The 22,966-nt window shown below is 39.2% G+C and overlaps 1 protein-coding gene across 1 annotated transcript; it reads left to right on the forward strand.

Moving 5' to 3' along the window:
- Positions 1 to 5,877: 5,877 nt before the first annotated feature.
- LOC131624993 (uncharacterized) lies at positions 5,878 to 7,698 on the forward strand. The gene has a single exon (XM_058895906.1). It carries the CDS (start codon positions 5,878 to 5,880, stop codon positions 7,696 to 7,698), a length of 1,821 nt encoding a protein of 606 aa, XP_058751889.1.
- The last annotated feature ends 15,268 nt before the right edge of the window (positions 7,699 to 22,966 follow it).

A 22,966-nucleotide genomic window follows, 5' to 3' on the forward strand; every position in this document is an offset into this window, starting at 1 on the left:
CGCAAGAGTTCTACTTTGCTTCTCATCAGAACTTCATTTTATAGGCGCATGAGAAGATGACCGTTGGGAGCATTTAATGCTTTGCGTATTCCGTACAGCATTGCATTTAATGTTTCACTCTTTTGTCAACTACCTCGAGCCTTGCTTTTGCTGCGACTACTAACGTTGCCGTTAATAGCTTCTAACGTTCCTTTTGTCAGTCAGCGTAGCCTGCCATCTTGTACTTGATTCTGATTGATCTTTTGTAGATACAACGTTTGAATATCATCAGAGTACAAACAGCTTGGTGCATAAGCATCTTCTGATCTTCTGACCTTGAAGTGCTTCTGAGCGTGATACCATGACTTCAGTGCTTCTGCTTCTGAACTCCAGTCTTTCTGATGCTTCCATAGACCATGTTCTGATTCTGCTTGACCATCTTCTGATGTCTTGCCAGACCATGTTCTGATGTTGCATGTTGAACCTTCAGAGTCAAAGCTTCTGAGCGCTGATTTGTGCATACTCTTTATATATTTCCTGAAAAGGAAATTGCATAGGATTAGAGTACCACATATCTTAAGCAAAATTCATATACATTGTTATCATAAAAACTAAGATAATTGATCAGAACAGTTCTTGTTCTAACAACGTTCATATCAACTATTATGAAATACATTGAGATTCCTGAAGTTTGGGGATAATGGAGAATTAATGTTGTTGTTTTCTAAGCAAGTGAATGAACTTTTGGGAGATGAAGCTTTGATGTTTGCGTCATTGGAAGTTGATCGTGAAGTTGCGGGTGTGAATCTACCTGTTGTCTGTGAATTTCCAGAGGTATTTCAAGATGATATAAGTGATTTACCTTCAGAGCATGAAGTAGAATTTTCTATAGACTTAGTGACAAGAACAAGTCCAATTTCTATGGCTCCTTATAGAATGTCGGTATCAGAACTGAATGAATAGAAGAAGCAATTGGAAGAGATGCTCGAGAAGAAGTTTGTTCGACCGATTGTTTCTCCGTGGGGTGCACCAGTCTTGTTAGTTAAGATGAAAGATGGAAGTATGAGACTCTGTAGACTACATATAGTTGAATAAAGTAACGATTAATAATAAGTATCCACTTCCTAGGAGTAATGATTTGATGGATCAATTAGCTAAAACCTATCGAGTGTATCTCTTATGAGAGAAACAAAATTCTTTGCCCCCAGTGGATTCCCCTTTTATGGTGTGAACCCAAATGAACACTCTAGTGATGACAAAGTAAGCTTTTGAGCTAAAAATTATTTGGGCAACCCGTTATCCAACCCAACCCAATCCAGCCCAAAAATTAGTGTGTTTTCTAAATCACCCTATTGGTGTAACAGGTGATTATTTTACCTCACAAAAACTGGAATTTTGTATGTGGATTGGGTATTGGGTTTGGCCAAACCCAACCCAAACCGCACCACGTACACCCATAGTCAAATTCATTTGGACAAAGGAGAAATGCCTTAGTAATCCCTAAACGAGTCCGGGGCATTTGGAATCCAGTATACACATTCTGAAATGCGTTTGGATAGAGGAAAAAAGACGATTTATCATTGGACTTATGCATATGAGTTCTATTCCTTGATGTTAGCTTTCATTTTCCTCAATCGTTTGTTAACAAGGGTAATGACACTCTAGATATGGTCAAAATACTGCACATACATCATGTTGTAAAATACGCTAAAAGTAGAATTTACAAATCTTTCAAAAAAATTGTCGTACTCCTTTTCTGGCCATTTTTTAGACTTCCTACGACCTATGAAATAGGTTAAACATTTTTCAAAATATCATATTATTAAGAAAACATACTTGAATTCTTTTAAACATTATTTGTTGATAAACTTGCAAAACTTACTAAATTTTTTATTCAAAAACACTAAAGGCTAAAAAATTCAATTTAAACATAGGGATAAAACATAGTAAAATGATGATTAATCAATATATCATTCACTGCAGCAAAAACGTGAGAAGGAGTGAAAAAATAAGTATATATGAAAGTTAGATTTGGAGATGACAATGATGCTCTAGATGTCTTTGGATGCGACAAGGCATCGACAGAAGTGTCCCTTAAAGCGGATATGGAGTAACCATCTTATAGCGTCTCTAATAGAGCCAGAAACAAATTGAAGATGATTGTGACAAAAAATTTGGTGCCTTACATTTTGAGTGTGTCCTAGAGTCTTTGGGGCTTGCGAGACATTTCTAGTTATGAGAATTGCAATGGTTGAAAAAAATTTTCATCAAATAAAGGGTGGGTGAAGACTAATGTGGCAATATCTTAGAGTGTCTTGGTTGATGATTAGGCGTCAAGTGCATATATGGTGTCATAATGAACCATATATCGATTTGCTTTGGAGTCTACAATTTTTGATGATTGTAGAGGATAATAATGTAGGGATAGGTGTGGATGTATCTCATATCATTAGAGTAGGGATAGTGTGAACATGTTGCCATTATTGGTAATAAAAATAGTTATAAAATGGTTATTTATTTTATTTATATTAATAACTTTTTTTGCCAATTTTTTTATAAAAAAAAATAGTCATCAATTTTAGGTCCACTCAAGTGTACTATTGAAATTTTTGAATGATTTTTCCAAGCTTGGTTGGCAAACTAAACACAGGTCAATAGTACTCGTTTTAAATCCCAATCGTCACATTGCAGTGTGATGACCATGAGGTCATTGTCGTAAGGATGTATACATCCAATTTCCATTCTAGAGGAAATGATATCATTTTATGACATCTTTCTCAAACTTGGTATAGGTTCGGTACGCATGTCATCAAAGGAAGAAACCTATTGAGCGTATGTCTTATGAGAGAAATAAAATTCTTCTCCCCCAGCGGGTTCCCCTTTTATGGTTTGAACCCAAATAACCATCCTAGTGATGGCTAAGGAAGCTTTTGAGCTAAAACTTATTTGGGCAACCTATTACGATCGGCTTTAAATTTTAATTTTTTATAACTTAAACTATATAGTCGCCACCTATGTTTTTATCTTATCCTAAGATAAGGGTAAACATGGGATAAAAACCTAAATAAGAGTTTCTAGGTAAGTTGAGAAATTAGGATCAAGGAAAGGTGTTAGGCACCATTAACCCTTCCTTAAGATTTACAGTGTCTCTTATGCAAGGTTTATGATAAAAAGTTTGTGGTTAAAAGGTGCGCAGTAAGGTAGAGAATAAAATCTCAAACCTACTTAATTTCAGGGAAATGGGACTCGTTCTAGTTGCCCAGATGCCTACGTACCTCCTTATTGGAGGATCAGAGTCAACGTAGTTCGTAATTTGGTTGGTGTTTTTTAGGGGTTGTATGCCTTTTGTAATTTGTATCTTAGAGGTGTGTTTTAAATCAATTGCAGTACACAGTTTTGCAATCGGTCGCAGTTTTGTGTAATTCGTAGTTTGTGAAAAGATTAAAGATTTTATTATGCGGCATACAACATTATTTAATATTGTTTTAATGTTTCGTTAATCACGTTCATCGATCAATTTGATCAACATAATTAACAAATTAATAAAATAAAACCTTATTACTAATTATCGTAACCGATTGATTCGATTAAAACAATTAGCCAATTAAACATGATTTGAATTTAAGTGAAGACTTATGAGGAATATTTTAAATAATTTCGTAGTGTTCGTTAATCACTTTGATCAATAGATTTAATCAACATAATTAACAAATGGTATTTTAAAGATTTAGTGTAATTATTGATTATTAAGAACAATTAATTTATTACTAATCTACGCGATCGATTGATTCGATCAAATTAATTAGTAGATTGAATTAATTTGATTATATAAATTTAATTAAATACTAATTAAAATTAAATTCTAATATTCTTATATCTTTATTAATTAAAGGAAATAAAGACATAGTTTTTATTATTCTATATTTGATTTGTTCCCTTACTTTTAGGTTAAGTTTACTAATGTAAAATAGTGTCTAATTAAAAGGGGATATTTTTGTTTTTTTTTTTTATTTTTAGAATATCTAATGTTTATTATTTATTGATTTTTTTAATTGGATGATCTTATATTAGTGATCTATGTACATGTAAAAAATAATTAAAATAATTTTTATATTATAAGCTATTAATTATACATATTATATCCCTATTAATCAGTATAATTGGGCCAACCCAGCCTTCGGTTCAAGACAATTTAGACCGCGCGTGTCAAGATTCCCCCGATTGCTCCGGGCATATTAACGAGACAGCCGACCACGAGGGACCCTCGTGCCCGGTAAACAATCAGTTCACGCGTCCCCTAAATATCTGCCCCAGAAGGAGGAGTCTAATTGGCGTGCAAATATCTTATAAATAGCCCTCTCCCCACAGAGGGCAAGGTAATCTTTTCTTACCCCAAAATTCTCTCACTTTATTGTACCTTGTGGAACACATACTTACTTTGGCATCGGAGTGTCTTGCAGGTACAACCCTTTTTTCCCCTCTCAACCGTTTCGGATTTCAAGCCTTCATTGTTGTTGGCCATCTCATCTGCTCGGTAAGATCAGTGGTACCGTATGTGGGAACTCTAGCTCCCCTGTTCCTTTTTCTTGCACCTTCTTGATCCATTCTTGCCTCCTGCAAGAGCCCATGAACCAAAGCATTAATCAAATCATTACTCATGACCGGCAATAACGAAGATCCCTCTTCATTAGACACTGCAATACTCAAAAAAACGACATCTCCGTCGTTCCTGTCGGATCAAGCGCTTACCACTGCGCTAAAAGCAATTGCTGTTAGTGAGGGCGCAACTTTATTTCCTTATAGTATGAGCCCTCAGGGGCTGCACCTAAAGCGAGGTTTGTAAGCTCTCTCTAGGCGCCATGGGTTGGGATGTTAAGCCCATTCGAATCCCTAAGGGTGACGCTGGATTTATTTATCCAACAATCTCCCCCCCAGTGTCAGCCGGGGGGATTCGAACCCGTGACCATGCTCTGATACCACTTGTCGGATCAAGCGCTTACCACTGCGCTAAAAGCAATTGCTGTTAGTGAGGGCGCAACTTTATTTCCTTATAGTATGAGCCCTCAGGGGCTGCACCTAAAGCGAGGTTTGTAAGCTCTCTCTAGGCGCCATGGGTTGGGATGTTAAGCCCATTCGAATCCCTAAGGGTGACGCTGGATTTATTTATCCAACAGTTCCCCCTTCCAAAAACATCGTCCCTCGAGACGGTATTACAGCGTCCCCTTCTCCAAAAGATCTCCAAAATGATCCATTTCATCATTTCGAAGATACAAGCAGGAAGGACAACCACGAAGAAATTCTGGGCAACCCTTTCCTCTCCAAAGGACAGACTCCTCAAGATCAGACCATAAACGCTGTTCTAGCTGCTCTTGCCCAGACCAATGCACTCATACAGCAGCAAAGTGACCGGATCGGGGCCCTCGAACAGAAACGCCGTTCAAAAACTACCCCTGATCACAAAACGTGTTCTCGACGCGAGGTAGTCACCAAGAAACGCCCTCATTCGCCCTCCCCCAGGGAGAAGGCGGGTGCACCTTCCAAGAAAGGGTCGAGCGACCAGCATTCCCGACATCGTTCACAGCCCCCTCGGCCAAAAGGGAAGTCTAGATCACCCCCGGCAAGGCACGACGACAACCGAAGGCGACGCAGGCGTAGCCAAAATCGATCTTTTCTCTGTCCACCAGCGACGACGAAGAGGAGCACCATGGTCCTCTATCCCATGCAATCTTAGAGGCTCCCCTGCCAACCGGTTTCGATAAACCCCCTCCGCTGGGCACATACAACGGGACCACCGACTCGGACGAACACATAGAAAACATCGACGCCCTTCTCGATTACAGAGGAGTGCCCAGTGCTATCAAATGTCGTTTATTCCCTACCACCCTGCGCAAAGGAGACATGACTTGGTATAAAAGTTTGCCCGACGAGTCTATCACTTCATGGAAAGTGCTCGGGAAACTTTTTTCCAGGCACTTCACGACATCCCGGAGACACCCCAAGTCAGAAGCTTCCTTGGAAGCCATCATCCAAGGAAAAGATGAGTCTCTACGGGCGTGCATAGAAATATTTAACAAGGAAGCCGTACAAGTGTCCACTACTGCCCATATGAAGAATTTCTTGCTCGAGCGTGGCCTCCGACCATGCTCGGACTTCGCTAAAGCCGTCGGAATCGAAACACCGGCCACTCTGAATGAGTTCTTCCTCAAAGCTCAGGCATACATACAATATGAGGAAAAAGAGGCCGCTCACGCGGTACGCAATTTCAGACAAGAAGAAACCAGCAAGAATAGTCGCCAGGACGATTCCCGTCGGGGAACAGACAAGAAGAAAGACGACAAGGGCCGGGACCCCAAAGACTACAAAGCCCCAGCCGGGAAATTCCAAGAATACACCCCGCTCAACGCCTCAAGGGAATGCATCTTAAACGAGTGCGCGAACGCTGAATTCCAGACGGGCAAGGTCCGCTTCCCTAAAACCATGCCTGCGCGACCGAACGTGGATAAATCGAAAATCTACCGATTCCACAAAGGCCACGGGCACAACACCGAGGATTGCATCCACCTAAAGGATGCCATAGAGATATTAATCAGGGAGGGACATCTGAAGCAATATGCTAAGAAGCAGGAAGCCTCCAGAGAAGCTAAACCCGTCACCGAGGAAAAGCCGGCGGAAGATACGCCCGCCATGCAAGTAGCCATGAGCATCACCAGGCCGGAAGACATTTACCTCCCTGGCTGGGCTAAATCGCCGACCACCACCTCCCCTCACAGCGCATGGGAGATGTTCCCCTCCGCCATGGTCATATTGGGTGGAGGATTCAGCAAATTCACCGTGGGATCCATAAAGCGCAAATTTGACGAGCTGATCTCAGCCAGCGCAAGCAAGGCCGCCACGCTCGACCATGCCAAGGGCAGCCCATCCGCCATCTCCTTTTACAAAGAGGAATTGCCCGGTGGAGCACCCAACGCCAGCATTCCCCTCCTCATCCGGGCTAGGATGGCCAGTTTTGACGTGCGGCGGATATTGGTCGGTCAGGGAAGTTCAATAGACATCATGTACTCCCAACTGTTCAGAACGATGCACCTGAACGACAACCACCTCACCCCCTATGTTGGATCAGACCTTCAAGGTTTCAACGGCACGGTGACTAAGCCATGGGGGTTTGTCGAGCTCATAGTCACAATCGGATCGGCAGAAACCTCGAGGGCCGTCAAAGTCCAATTCTTGGTCATCGACTGCCCCTCGATATACCAATGCTTTCTCGGACGCCCGATGCTAGCTGAGTTAATCTCCGTTCCCTCAACCGTTCACCTAAAGCTTAAATACTATACGACCAAAGGACAAGTAGCAACACTCAACGGCGACATCGAAGCATCAAGGAGGTGCTTCGCAGCCTCTGCCAAAGGCCTGAGCACGATAAAGACACCGGCCCAAGAGAAAACAGCGACCGGCGCAATCTCAGAGACCAATAAATCTATGCCCCGCATCGACATTGTCGACCTCGACAGTCGTTTTCTGGGAGAACCCGAGCAGAGCATCAACTCAGGCGCATCGGAAGGGATCCTCCGACCAATTCCTGACGGAGACTTCGAACTCGTGTCCTCGGAGAAGATCCGACCAGGGGAGTCAAGATCGGAGCAGACCTGCCGGACCTGGCCAAAAGACAACTCAAAGCTTGCCTCCGTGAAAACGCCGACCTATTCGCTTGGAGCGCTGTAGAAATGACCGGTCTCGACCTAGAGGTGGCTTGCCATCACCTGACCATCGACCCCGTCTGCAAGGCCCTCACTCAGAGAAGAAGAAAACAGTCACTAGAAAAAACGGCTGCTGCCGAACTAGCTATAAAAGACCTCCTAGAGGCCAAATTTATATTTGAGGCCAAGTACACTACTTGGCTCTCCAATGTCGTACTTGTTAAATAATCAAATGGAAAATGGCGCATGTTCACTGACTACACCGATCTCAATAGGGCTTCCCCAAAAGATACTTATACTCTTCCTAACATAGATAAACTAGTCGATAATACCGCCGGTTTTAAATTACTTTCATTTATGGACGCCTACTCCGGGTACATTCAAATACCCATGGCTAAAACTGACAAGAAATACACGGCCTTCATGGCCGAATTGGGCAACTACTATTACAACGTAATGCCCTTCGGTCTGAAGAACGCTGGCCCAACATACCAGCGCATGATGAATAAAGTATTCCTAGCGGAAATATGCGACATGATCGAGGTCTATATGGACGATATGATCGTCAAATCCCAAGAAGAAACCAATCATGCCGCCCATCTCAAAAGGGATTTCAAGCAGGCTCGAAAGTGCAAGATGAGGTTCAACCCAGAGAACTGTACGTTCGGCGTTCAGGAAGGAAAATTCCTCGGTTTCTATCTAACGGAAAGAGGGATTGAAGCCAACCCAGAAAAATGCAGGGATTTTTCGGACTTGCCCACCCCGAACTCAAAAAAATCAATCCAGACTTTAAATGGCATGCTCACCTCGCTGTCTAGGTTTGTGGCCAAATCCGCCCAGCATGCCCTCCCCTTATTTAAACTCTTGCGTAAGGAAACTGCCTTCGAATGGACGAAACAGTGTGAAAGCGCCCTCTCCCATCTCAAGCGATCCCTCTCCAGCCCACCAGTCTTATCAAGGCATGAGGTCGGAGAAACCCTATACCTTTACCTCGCCGTACCCACCGAAGCTGTCAGCGCGGCCTTGATACGAGAAACCCATTTACTTCACAAGTAAGGCACTCCAAGTCCCCGGGGTCAGATACCAACAAATCGAAAAGGTCGGACTCACATTAATAACCGCAGCACGGAGACTCAGTCACTATTTCCTAACTCATACCATAATCGTCCGAACCGAGCAACTTGTGAAACAATTTCTTGCACAACCCGATATGGCCGGACGGATGCTCCGCTGGTCATTAGAGCTTGTAGAGTTCGACATCAAGTACGAAGGAAGGAAAGCCCTTAAGGCATAAGTCTTGGCAGATTTCGTGGATGAAATGGCCTTCCCCGAAACAACGAACTGCAACGTCTGAAGATGGATCATATACGTGGACGGAGCATCCAGCTCAAATGGCAGCGGAGCAGGGATCATTCTAGAAATTGTTAGAACAAGAATTGTTCTGATCAATATTCTTAGTTTTGATGATAATAATGTATATGAATTTTGCTTAAGACAATGTGGTACTCTAATCCTATGCAACTTCCATTTCAGGAAATATATATAGAGTATGCACAAAATCAGCGCACGAAGCACTGACTCAGAAGGTTCAGCATGCAAGATCAGAACATGCTCTAGCAAGACATCAGAAGATGGTCAAGCAGAATCATAACATGGTCTATTGAAGCATCAGAAGTACTTGAGTTCAGAAGCAGAAGCACTGAAGTTCTTATGGTATCACGCTAAGAAGCTCTTCAAGGTCAGAAGACAAGAAGATGCTCTGCACCAAGCTGTTGTACTCTGAGTATTCAAACGTTGTATCTACAAACGTCAAATCAGAAGCAAGTACAAGATGGCAGGCTACGCTGACTGACAAAAGGAACGTTAGAAGCTATTAACGGAAACGTCAGTAGACACGGCAAAAGCAAGGCTCGAGGTAGTTGACAAAAGAGTGAAACATTAAATGCAATGTTGTACGGATTACGCAAAGCATTAAATGCTCCCAACGGTCATCTTCTCAAACGCCTATAAATAGAAGTTCTGATGAGAAGCTCAATACAACACTTTGCACAAACATACAGAAACGTTGTTCAATTCAAAAGCTCTCAAACTTCATCACCAACCTTGCTTCATTACTGCTGTAATATCTTAGTGAGATTAAGCTTAAGCTTTAAGAGAAATATCACAGCTTTGATTATAGCTTTATAAGAAGCATTGTATAACTCTTAAGAATTTGTTTACATTAATTTGTAAAGGACTAGAGGGGATCAAGTTGTGATCGGATTCTCTAGAAAGTCTTAGAGTGTGTAATACGGTGAACTGATTTTTATAATCGAAAATGTCGCGGTTAAGCATGAGTCGCCACCGACTTTTATTTTATCCAAATATTCAGAAAGGCTAAAAGAACGGGAAAATACCTTTTAAAAAGATTTTGAGTTTGGGGGGTAATTTATGCAAAGGGAAGGTTTAAAAAGCACCCTTTGCATCCATGGTTTTCCATGGGCTCTTAATTGCTTTGCTCGTTTTCGAAACCGAAAAGTTTTAGAAATGTAGAAGAAGAAGAAACAAGGACTTTAGCTCGTAAATGAGCGTAGCCTTGAAAGTGTTTAGAAAATAGTAGAAAGATGTTTTTAAACCAGAGCATGCAATTAAGGGCAAATTACTTGGTTAGATGAAAAATGTTCTTTTTAGCCTTTCAGGGTGAAAGGGTCCATCCTTGCCATAAGAGGGCAGGAAGCCTTTCATTTGGAGGTTGAAGGGTCGTCGAGTCATCGTTCGCCCTAAAACTGTCCCATGCCATAGAGAAGGTAGGTAGTCTAAAGGGAAGGATCAGAATAGCCTTTTTCGTAGGCAGCCAGAAGATACCTCAGCCTTTTTCGTAGGCAACTTTCGAGGGTCGAAGTCATATCAGTGTATCGAAGGCAGCATCATTAGGGACTTATGACTTTTATTTGTATCGAGGCAGCATGGCTGAGGTATCCTCGTATTCGAGGGACATGGCTATTCTGCAAAAAAACACAAGGCAACAAGGTAACAGGCAACAAGGCAACAGAGAGGTTACCCCAAAAGTGTGCGTGGGTGCAGCAATCACGTGATTATATTCAGAAAATTATCTTGTAATTAGGTGATTCTAATTAATTACAGACTTGCACTCCCTAGGATTACTAACCACAATAATTAACAATAATAATGGGGGAAGAGAAATTATAACCAGTGGAGGAGAGAGGAATTGAAACCAGCGGGATATAATTAAAAGCAAAAATATAATAGAGTTAGGGTTTAGGGTTACCGATACTCGTAGCTTTGGCAATTGACAAACCCTGAAGATTGGAAAAGAAAGAATAAACAAAGAAGGGGTGAGTGCATTATCGGTTAGGAGGCAAACGAAATTAACCCTAAAATAAGAATGTAAAAAGAAATTAAAATAATAAGATATATAAACAAAGGTACTTAGCTCTGATTTGATCTGATATGGTTGGCGGTCGGAAGAAGCCTCGGGGTAACCCTGAAAAATGACAAAGGCAAAGGAGAATGAAGGCAAGACAAATCCTGATTTTAAAAGGAAACAAAATAGACTTTGAAAATAAATAGGGTACTTAGCTTTGGGTCTTGATCAGGCGCGTAGTCGGGATGTACTTGAATGGTAACCCTGAAAAGGCATAGAAAAAATATTCAGTGTAGGGCATGATCTTCGTAAACCCTGATTAAGGTACGAATTGAATAAAAAAAACGCAACCGATTTAATTAATTATTGGTTTCGCAACTTAATTAATTAAATCGAGAAGAAAAAATAAAATCGGGCCCACATGTGTTTTTTAGGAATTTTTCAGAGTTAAAATAGAATAAATATGAATTTTTGAATATATAAGTGGTTAAATATAAATTAAATAAAAATAAAATAAATATACATATAATTAAAATAAAATAAATAAGTTATTAATTATAAAAGAAAAAAAATTTTGAAAATAAAATATAATATTTTTTCATATATGATAGAAGAAAAAAAAACAAATAAAAACAATTAATATATCAATTAAATAAAAGACAATTATATAATAATAAATAAATAAAAATAAAAATAAAAACTTAGCTTGATTGTATGTGGCAAGGCGTGTGAGGTGTATGGTGGATCGGCGTCCTTGGAGGCGTTGGATCAGATGAGAATGAGATCTGATGGTCCTAGGGTAAGGGCGTATGGTAGGCTCTTGTTGGCGACACATATGGGATCTGCAGGTTAATTCTTTTGAAAAAAAATGTGTTGGTGAGGGGAGTCGAACCCACACCCTCTTGTTTATCATTCAACACTATTACCACTCAGCCACTTTTACCAATTATGAAACTAACGCGCGATGAAAGAAATATATTAAAACCAAGTGACATGGGTCTGAAAAAACGCGCGCGGGCCCAGAGATTTGAATTGGACCAATCGGAGACGGATACAACATCATCTTCTTCAATGAAAACTGTTAAAACCTTTCACAACGCCCTTTATAAATCAGCTATAAAAAACCTGCATCTTTTACACCTGTTCATCACAAAACATCCATATATATCCGCAAAATCAAAAATAAAAACATGAATCGAATCACATGGTCCCTGCGAACTCATCCATGGCCTCGATTTGTCCTAATCATACCTGTAGAAAGAATCCCCAAAACGAAAACCTAGATTTCATCCATGGCATATTTTGATTCAAACGTTCACACAATCAATTAAATGCCCAGGATCAATCAGAACTCCACGACAAACGATAATATACGATCAAAATGCGTTTATATGCAACGATTCAATGAAAACGAAACGAATTTCGAAACCTGCAAACCGTGAATGATTGGAGCGGATTCTGAACGATTCGACCTTGGAGAATGAATGAGCAACCTTCAATGACGTCCCAGGAATGCATTTGAATTCTCAAAGTGCCTTGAATCAAGCCCTCTCTTCAAAAATGGTTTTGACTCTTCTTGAATTTTTTTAGAGTTGGTTAGGGTTCTTTTGCTCCGAATTTCCCCCACCTTGGCATCTGGATTGTTTGTCTATATATAGGATACTGAATTAGGGTTATAGTTTGGATCAAATCTCAACTAAATCATGAGATTGAGTTTTGAGAAAATTGATTGAAAATATGGTTTTGAATCTTTCTATATTTGCCAATTTCCAAAGATTTTCAATCACTCATGAGGAGCACGAATTTCTGTGAAATATGGGATTAAATGATGATTAGATTTGATTGGAATTGGCCTTTTAATTGAATATTTTGATTTTCATGATTTATATAAGTTAATTATCACATTTAAATGATAAAAAATTCATATAAAATCAAATAAAAGCCAAAATTTCGTGGGAATTGGGTTTGAGACTTTAGGTGGCTTGTGGATCAAGTTTGAATGAAAATATCTTGGGCCCATTTGCAAAAATATTCAAATTCTTTCACATTTTCCCCTCCAAAATAGCTCAACTGTGACAAGGCCTATCTCTCTCAATTTTTGAGATATGGAAGTGTTCTAGGACTTTTTAGAAACCTTAGAGAGTCCTCTAACCATTGTCTTTGGTCTCATATCAAAATTCTTTTCCATGCTCCTTGTGTGTCCTTTTGAAAAAAGTGACCTTTTGGTGACTTTTGAAAAGGACCTATAATGTTTTGGTCCATATCTCGCAAATGAAGCATTTTTAGACTTGGCATGTGAGACACAATTTTGTAGAGAATCAAATTTCCTTCAAAATGAGCTTTGGATGGGAAATTTTGGATGTTCCATGTGAAAGTTATGGCTGGTCAAAGTTCAGTTGACTTTTCCTTGCAAAACCCTAATTTAGAAACTTTTTGATTTGTTGATTTTTTTATCTTCCCTTGATGAACCATGATCAATTCTTGATCAAATGGTGAATGATACTTCCATATGAAGATCTGGACCAAAAAATCATGAGTTTTGACTTTGCTTTGACAACAGTTGACTTTTAGGTTAACTTAGTCGACTGTTGACTTTCTGAACAACTGAGTGACCAATCCTCTGAATTGAGACTTTGATACTTGTCATGGAGAAGATATGAGATTTATTGAGCCATATGAGATGCCTTGGAGCCATTGATTCACTGATTTTCCTTTAAATGAGCCAAACCCTAGTTTTAGAGCCTTGTATAGGAGAGTGTGTCTTGGAGCTTTGCATCTTGATTTGAATTGGAATGGAAAAATGTATGGGCAAATTTTGGGGTATGACAGAGTGTTTCTAAGCATTGTTTTCCTAGAGTGATCAAGTTGTGATCAGTATACTCTAAAAGACTTAGAGTGTTTCTAAGTGGAAAACCATTATAATCTTGTGTGATTAGTGGATTAAATCCTCAGTTGAGGTAAATCACCTTGTCAAGGGTGGACTGGAGTAGTTTAGTTAACAACGAACCAGGATAAAAATAAGTGTGCAAGTTGTTTTTATCTTAAGCGTTTTTTAAACTACATTTATTCAACCCCCCCCCCCCCCTTTCTAAGTGTTTTTCTACCCTTCAATTGGTATCAGAGTCTGGTTCTAGGTGCAAGCACTTAACCGTGTTAGAAAAGATTCAGGAAGAGAAAAACACAAAATTTAGATGGCTGGTGAAGATCCAACCCCTACATCAACATCTGCTTCCACTGAGCAACACAATGGAAATGGTAACAATGGTTATACTAGACCACCAATATTTTATGGTGAAAACTTTGAATATTGGAAAGATAAACTTGAAAGTTACTTTCTTGGTCTAGATGGTGACTTATGGGATCTTCTAGTAGAAGGTTATGTACATCCAGTGAAAGCTAGAGGAGTCAAGCTAACAAGACAAGAAATGAGTGATGAACAAAAGAAAGAATTCAAGAATCATCACAAGTGTAGGACTATTTTGATGAATGCTATCCCTCATGCTGAGTATGAGAAGATATCTAACAGGGAAACAACCTATGACATATATGAATCATTGAAAATGACTCATGAGGGAAATGCCCAAGTCAAGGAGACCAAAGCTCTTGCCCTGATCCACAAATATGAAGCCTTCAAGATGGAGGATGATGAAAACATTGAGAAAATGTTCTCAAGATTTCAAACGCTAACTGCTGGATTAATAGTGCTTGACAAGGGATACACCAAAGCTGATCATGTCAAGAAGATAATCAGAAGCTTGCCTAGAAGATGGGGCCCAATGGTGACTGCATTCAAGATAGCAAAGAATCTGAATGAAGTCTCTTTGGAAGAGCTGATCAGCGCCCTGAGGAGTCATGAGATTAAGCTGGATGCAAATGAACCTCAGAAGAAAGGTAAGTCTATTGCATTAAAATCTAATTATAAAAAATTCACTAACGCTTTTCAGGCTGAAGAAGAAGATTCTGAAGAATCAGAATCAGAAGAAGAAGATGAACTGTCCATGATCTCCAGAAGGGTAAACCAACTCTGGAAGAGCAAGCACAGGAAGTTCAAGAACTTCAAAAGTTCAAAGAAGCCTGAGAAAGGAGAATCTTCTGGAAGCAGAAGATATGATAAGAAGAAGGTCATGTGCTATGAATGCAATGAGCCAGGTCACTACAAGAGTGAGTGTCCAAAGCTTCAGAAGGAGAAACCCAAAAAGAAGTTTCATAAGAAGAAAGGTCTTATGGAAACTTGGGACGATTCAGATTCATCAGAATCTGAATCAGACTCTGAAGGTGAGCAGGCAAACATTGCACTGATGGCCATAGTTGATGATGGATCAGAATCTACATCAGAATCAAATTCTGAAGAGGTATTTTCAGAACTGACTAGAGAAGAGTTAGTTTCCAGTCTAACATAACTTCTGGAACTCAAAGCTCATCTTAGTATCAAATACAAAAATTTGAAGAAGCTATTTGAATTTGAAACTAAGAAGCTCGAAGTGGAAAATTCTGAACTAAAGGAAAAAGTTTTAAAATTATCCAAAGATGTTGGATCTCCTTCTGAATCAGAAAAGTCCATTCCTAGCATGAAGCATATTCTGAAAGAATATGATCTGAGCTTTAGGAAGTTCTTATCTAGAAGTATTGGCAGAAGTCAACTTGCCTCTATGATATATGCTGTTTCTGGAAACATGAGAGTTGGCATTGGCTATGAGGTTGAAACCCCATATAAACTTGAACCTGTTGATGATATGAAGATCACATACAAACCATTGTATGATCAGTTCAAGTATGGCCACTCCCATGATATTAGGCTCACTTCACATGCTAAAAGCTTTCACATAACACACACTAAGAAGCATGTGACACAACCTAGAAAATATCATGTAACTCAGAATATTAATTATCATGCTGTACCTTCTATTGTTTATAATGCTAAACCCAAGTTTAATCAGAACTTGAGGAGAACTAACAAGAAAGGACCCAAGAAAATGTGGGTATCTAAGGAAAATATTATTCCCGTTGCAGATATCCTTGGCTGCAAAGAAGAAAAAGGAAAACATGTCAAGATACCTGGACTCTGGGTACTCTCGACACATGACGGGAAAAAGGTCTATGTTCCAATACCTGGTGCTTAAATCTGCTGGAGAAGTTAAGTTCGGAGGAGATCAGAAGGGAAATATAATTGGCTCTGGAACCATAAAGTCTGGTAACTCTCCTTCTATAACTAATGTTCTTCTGGTAGATGGATTAGCTCATAACTTGTTGTCCATAAGTCAATTAAGTGACAATGGTTATGACATAATCTTTAATCAAAAGTTTTGCAAGGCTGTAAGTCAGAAGGATGGCTCAATCCTATTTACAGGCAAGAGAAAGAATAACATTTATAAGACTGATCTTCAAGATCTTAAGAATCATAAGGTAACTTGTCTTATGTCTGTTTCCGAAGAGCAATGGGTCTGGCATAGAAGATTAGGACATGCTAGTTTGAGAAAGATTTCTCAGATTAACAAACTAAATCTGGTCAGAGGACTCCCTAGCTGAAATACAAATCATATGCTCTTTGTGAAGCATGTCAGAAGGGCAAGTTCTCCAAACCTGCATTCAAGTCTAAGAATGTTGTTTTTTCCTCTAGGCTGCTAGAACTTCTGCACATTGATCTGTTTGGCCCAGTCAAAACCGCATCTGTCAGAGGGAAGAAATATGGATTAGTCATCATAGATGATTATAGCCGCTGGACATGGGTAAAGTTCTTAAAACACAAGGATAAGTCTCATTCAGAGGGAAGAAATATGGATTAGTCATCGTAGATGATTATAGCCGCTGGACATGGGTAAAGTTCTTAAAACACAAGGATAAGTCTCATTCAGTGTTCTTTGAAAATCATAAAGGTTTGAAGTGATCATGGTGGTGAATTTGAGAACAGATTCTTTGAGGAGTTCTTCAAAGAAAATGATATTGCCCATGATTTCTCTTGTCCTAGAACTCCTCAACAAATTAGAGTTGTAGAACGAAAGAATAGGACTCTACAAGAAATGGCCAGAACCATGATCAATGAAACCAATATGGCTAAGCACTTCTGGGCAGAAGAAATAAACACTACATGTTATATTCAGAATAGAATCTCTATAAGACCTATTCTAAATAAGACTCCTTATGAATTGTGGAAGAACAGAAAGCCAGACATTTCATATTTTCATCCTTTTGGATGTGTTTGTTTTATTCTGAACACTAAAGATCATCTTGGTAAGTTTGATTCTAAGGCACAAAAGTGTTTCCTTCTTGGATATTTTGAACGCTCTAAAGGCTACAGAGTATACAATACTGAAACATTGGTTGTAGAAGAATCAATCAATATCAGATTTGATGATAAGCTTGGTCTTGAAAAACCAAAGCAGTTTGAGAATTTTGCAGATATAGATATTGATATATCAGAAGCTGAAGAACCAAGAAGAAAAGCTTCTGAAGCTAAAGATCTCAGAAGCAAAGGATCAGAAGATCAAGTTGCTGTATCTTTAGAGAATCTCAGAATTTCTGAAGAACAAACTATCAGAAGATCTTCTAGACTCACCTCTGCTCATTCAGAAGATGTCATTCTTGGAAAGAAAGATGATTCTATCAGAACAAGAACTTTTCTAAAGAATGGATATCAGAATCAATGATCAGAATAAGAATACGAGAAGTTTTCTTTTGATCAGAAGCTGATTCAATGTGAACCAGCTGTCATCAAGCATTCTCTGATGGTGAACACGTGTTCACTATCTAGGTAAAAGCATGCGTGTAACTGATGGGACTCCACCCTAGGTAATTGTGCGTATCATTTCAAATATCACGTTCTCTCACCTAACGTCATTCATCATTTAATGCATTTGATTCTGTAACTGTTCATTCTCATAAATTCATTGCATTCTTTTTCAAATCCGCCTATATAAATTCTTTTCAAATCATAACGTTTCTCTTTTTCGCTCTCTTTATCCCTCTCTCTCCTTGCATGCATTTTTTCAACTTGTTCTCTCTTTTCGATTACCCTAAACACAAACCCAGAAAAATTTCCAGTAATCTCAAATCTGCTTTCATGGCTGCTTCTTCATCTCTCAATGTTGGTTCTTCCGTTCCTCTACATCTTCAAGAAGAAGTTCAACAGATTGTTCCAGTTATCTCTTGCTCCATTCCCAGAAATGAGTTAGAAGTAATCTGTGAACTAATGGGGGACTTTGATAGTCTTGAAGAACACGAGTTCTTTTTGAAAGATGATGTGCTGTTTCAAGGATGGACTTCTCTGTTCTCTGAGTTCTGTGGACCTGTTTACCCAGAACTTGTAAAGGAATTTTGGGTGCATGCTGTAGTTGCCCCTAAATCTATTTTGTCATTTGTTCATGGAAAGTTTGTGGTTGTTACTGAGAACATCCTGAGAATGATGTTTGATTTAAGAAACCCTGAAGGAGCTTATGAAACTAATCAAAGAGCAGATTAGGAGGAAGTTCTGTCTCAACTGTACATAAATTCGAAGAAAATAAAGCGTGTCAAAGATATGAAGGATCTTTACAAAGTCTGGACTAAGATTCTTCTCGGGTGCTTTTATCACAAAAAAGCAACTCATTCTTCTGATTTAGTCAACAAAGAGCAGTAATACATTTTGTACTGCATTGCCACTCAGAAGAAGATTGATATCATCTATATTATTTTCAATCATATGTGGACTGCTGTAAGGGACTCTAGAAATGCCTTTAGAACGAAGAAAGGTAATATTATTCCCTTTGGAAGAATAATTACCAATCTTCTGATTCACTCCAAGATTGTTGAAGAATTGGAAACAGAAGGAACTATCAAGGATCTTGCTACTAACACAGGAAGTTGCTTGAATGCTTACACCTTGAGAAAGATGAATCTTATTCAAGCTGTCCAAGGCAATCCTCAACCTCTTACGGGCGCAAGAAGCAAAAGAAGCCCTGTTCTTGCTGACTTTGTATCATTCTTCAGAAGCGAGCTTCCAGGAGTTAGGACTCGATATCTTAACTTTCTCAAAGAAGATGAAGCCAACGAAGTTCCTGCTAAAGTCAGTAGGAAGAAAGCCTCCACTTCTAGGACTGCAGTTTCAGAAGCTGTTTCAGAATCTGCTCAAGAAGTTGCTGTTAAGAAAGAGAGAAGGACAAAGCGTAAGTCTGATAGTTCTTCTGTTAATCAGAAGAAGGAAGTCCAAGAAGAAGCTGCTGCAGTACTTGATGAGAATACTGCTGAAAAAGATGTTGTAGTTGAAGCTGGAGCTGTTCTTGTTGCAAGTGAACAAGAAGCAGAAGAAGAAGTTGTGAAAAGAAAAAGGAAGAAGTCAAATAAAGAAGTAAATGTTGTTGCTGAAAAAGAAAAAGAAAAGAAAAAGAATAATAAGAGGAGAAGATTGGTCATTGAAGAAAGTGAAGAAGAAGAAGAAGAGATTCCAAAAGTTGTGAATCAACAAGAAGCAGAAAACCAAGAGATGACAAATCAAGAAGCTGGGATTCAAGAAGCCTTGGATAAGGAGAAAGAAAATCTTGAATCAGCCAGAAAAAGAGCTATTGCTCTAGGAAAGGCGAAGGTTGTGGAAGAGAAGAAGAGTAAGAAGCAGAAAAGGCTTGAGGCTGAATTTGAAGCTCTTCAGAAAGTGTCCAAAGGTATACATCTTTCCGAACCTGCTTCTGTTCCTGTTTTATGTTCAGAATCTACAACAATAGAAGTTGCTATGTCCCCTGAACCAGAAAGACAACCAGAAACAGCCCCATCAGAACCACCTCAACCCACCTTTGTCCTTACCCCTCCTTCCTCTCCCCATATAAATGTTCTTATCCCTCCCTCTCCACCTGATTCAAAAGTTTCTACTCCTCCTCCTTCACCCTTAACCAATCCTGCTTCTGAGCATCCCATTGATACCCTCATTCTTGATATCCAACCCCTTCAGACTGTCTTTCCCCCACACTCAAATATCTCCACTTCCCAACCTCCTCCTCATTATAATCCCACTATTAACCCTATCACAAACAACTCTCCTGCTTCAGATTCTAAAAGCACTGGTTCTCTGGAAGAGCTTTTCGTGAGTGCAACTACACTCCTACACCTCGTCCTATACCTGAGCTTGTGGTTCTATAAGTTGACTCAGAAGAAGTAGAATTTGTACCCTCTCTAGATAGAGAACGTCAACCCTACTTTTTTCTGAAACCAGACTCTCCTATAACCAAACTCAAAACCCGTGGAGCACTTCGAATTGTTGTAATTTTTGAAATTGTAAAACTGAATCTCAGAAGAGGTTTTGAGGCTCTGAGAGAAGCTCATTATGCCGGAATGAATGCAGTCGCTATGAGAAATCTCTGGAGAATCTTCAGAAGAAAATCAGATGTTGATTTTTAGATGCTTCAAGAGATTTGTGAAGATGCTGCTCCACGACCCTGTGGATTTCTGAGGCTTTTTGAAGATTTTTGTGTTAGTCATCTTGGAGGAAGATACTGTCTTTAAGAGAAAGAATTCTTTGATGAACTTGCAGAAGAACAAGTTCCTGAGGCTGTGATTGATGATGTGGAAGATAACCCCTATAGGGAGATTGTTATTTGGAGATCCAAACATCCAGTTCTGACTGGAGATTTTAAATGGCTGTTTGATTTTCTAAGGGAGAATCCTTCTGAGAAAGATCCAAATATGGTCATTCCAGAAGTTGTCTCTCCTCCAGAAGTTGAAGCTCCCTCTCCTCCAATCAACCTAGCTGAGATACTTCCGGCCCTTGAAAATGGAGAAGAAGTTATTCCTGCAGCAATATATGATGGTGATGCTGAGAAAGAAGATGTTGAGAATCATCCCACTGAGGATATTCCTGCTGAGGAAAATCATGATGATGTTCTCATACTTGATGCTACTGTTGAGAATGCTGTCCCCCTGAGCAGAAGTTCTGAAGCTACTTCTTCTGGTGAACCCTCCATTCTTGTGAAGACCTTGGAGGCTCTTCAAAAGAATCAAGCTGATTTAGCTTCTCGCTTGGACAAGCAAGATGACACCAACAATAAGTTTCGCTCATTCATGCAGAAGCAGGCTGAAAGCAACAATGAGATTCAAAGCCTTCTAGCCAAGATAGTTTCTAAACTAGGCTAGTCGTAGTCATTTGGTCTTAGATGTCTCCTTTTCTTGCATCTGTCTTTTGTGCATCTGTCTTCTCTCTTGTATCTTCTAATTAATTCTAATCAATGGAATCTTCTTTTCTCTCATATTGTTTGTTTTTTCATCTGAATCTTTTATGCTTTTTTGATGTTATGACAAAAAGGGGAAGAAAACGTAATAATTGATTTGATCTATTATATCAGTTGTTGGGATTAAGTCTCCACATTTCTAACAGAATTTGCAAGTTCTATGTCTTTGAGATTTTTTGCAGTATTGAAGACATTCTGAAAAAGCTCAACATTGAGAAGCAAAGACATGGGGAAACACAATTCTATAGAGAAATATGCTCATGGAAATTGAAGCAAGCTGAGTGCTGTGAAGCTTCAAAGATCAGAAGCAAGAAGGAAGAATGTTCTGATATTCTTGTGATAGAATATACTTAAACACCTTCTTTACCTTACATGCTCTGATACACTAATGTGTGCTACATATTTATGTTCGGATGCATTTATATGCTCTGTTACATATTATATGTTCTGATTCATTCATGCTTTGACTCTTGCTATCTAGTTTGTTTTGAAACATTTCAGGATGTAGAGATGCTCAGTTAACGCTCTGGTACATTCAAGAATGTTCTGATACAATCAAGCATGCAATGATTCAAGAAGAAATTCAAAGCTCTGAAGCTGTCCTATGGAAGCAAGAAGCAGAAGCTCTGAATGTTCTGAAGATTAAGCTGTTGTGATCGTCTAAACTGAAATGGAAAATACTCAAGGAAGTCCTTTATTTATAAATTTCTTCCAGTATTTATTTCAGGGGGAGATTATTCATCTCAGGGGGAGATTGTTAATCTCAGGGGGAGACATATTCACACATTATGTTTATATGCTTATGCTATAACTGTGTATTTGTCTTTAGCCGTCTGTTATTCAGATTGCAAATTCATATCAATTATATATGTTTTTGTCATCATCAAAAAGGGGGAGATTGTTAGAACAAGAATTGTTCTGATCAATATTCTTAGTTTTGATGATAACAATGTATATGAATTTTGCTTAAGACAATGTGGTACTCTAATCCTATGCAACTTCCATTTCAGGAAATATATATAGAGTATGCACAAAATCAGCGCAAGAAGCACTGACTCAGAAGGTTCAGCATGCAAGATAAGAACATGCTCTGGCAAGACATCAAAACATGGTCTATTGAAGCATCAGAAGTACTTGAGTTCAGAAGCAGAAGCACTGAAGTTCTTATGGTATCACGCTAAGAAGCTCTTCAAGGTCAGAAGACAAGAAGATGCTTTGCACCAAGCTGTTGTACTCTGATAGTATTCAAACGTTGTATCTACAAACTTCAAATCAGAAGCAAGTACAAGATGGCAGGCTACGCTAACTGACAAAAGGGACGTTAGAAGCTATTAACGGAAACGTCAGTAGACACAGCAAAAGCAAGGCTCGAGTTAGTGGACAAAAGAGTGAAACATTAAATGCAATGTTGTACGGATTACGCAAAGCATTAAATGCTCCCAACGGTCATCTTCTCAAACGCCCATAAATAGAAGTTTTGATGAGAAGCTCAATACAACACTTTGCGCAAACATACAGAAACGCTGTTCAATTCAAAAGCTCTCAAACTTCATCACCATCCTCACTTCATTACTGCTGTAATATCTTAGTGAGATTAAGCTTAAACTTTAAGAGAAATATCACAGCTGTGATTATAGCTTTATAAGAAGCATTGTATAACTCTTAAGAATTTGTTTACATTAATTTGTAAAGGACTAGAGGAGATCAAGTTGTGATCGGATTTTCTAGAAAGTCTTAGAGTG

The sequence above is a fragment of the Vicia villosa genome, unplaced genomic scaffold (genome assembly GCF_029867415.1).
Source record: "Vicia villosa cultivar HV-30 ecotype Madison, WI unplaced genomic scaffold, Vvil1.0 ctg.000177F_1_1, whole genome shotgun sequence".
Taxonomy (NCBI): Eukaryota; Viridiplantae; Streptophyta; class Magnoliopsida; order Fabales; family Fabaceae; genus Vicia; species Vicia villosa.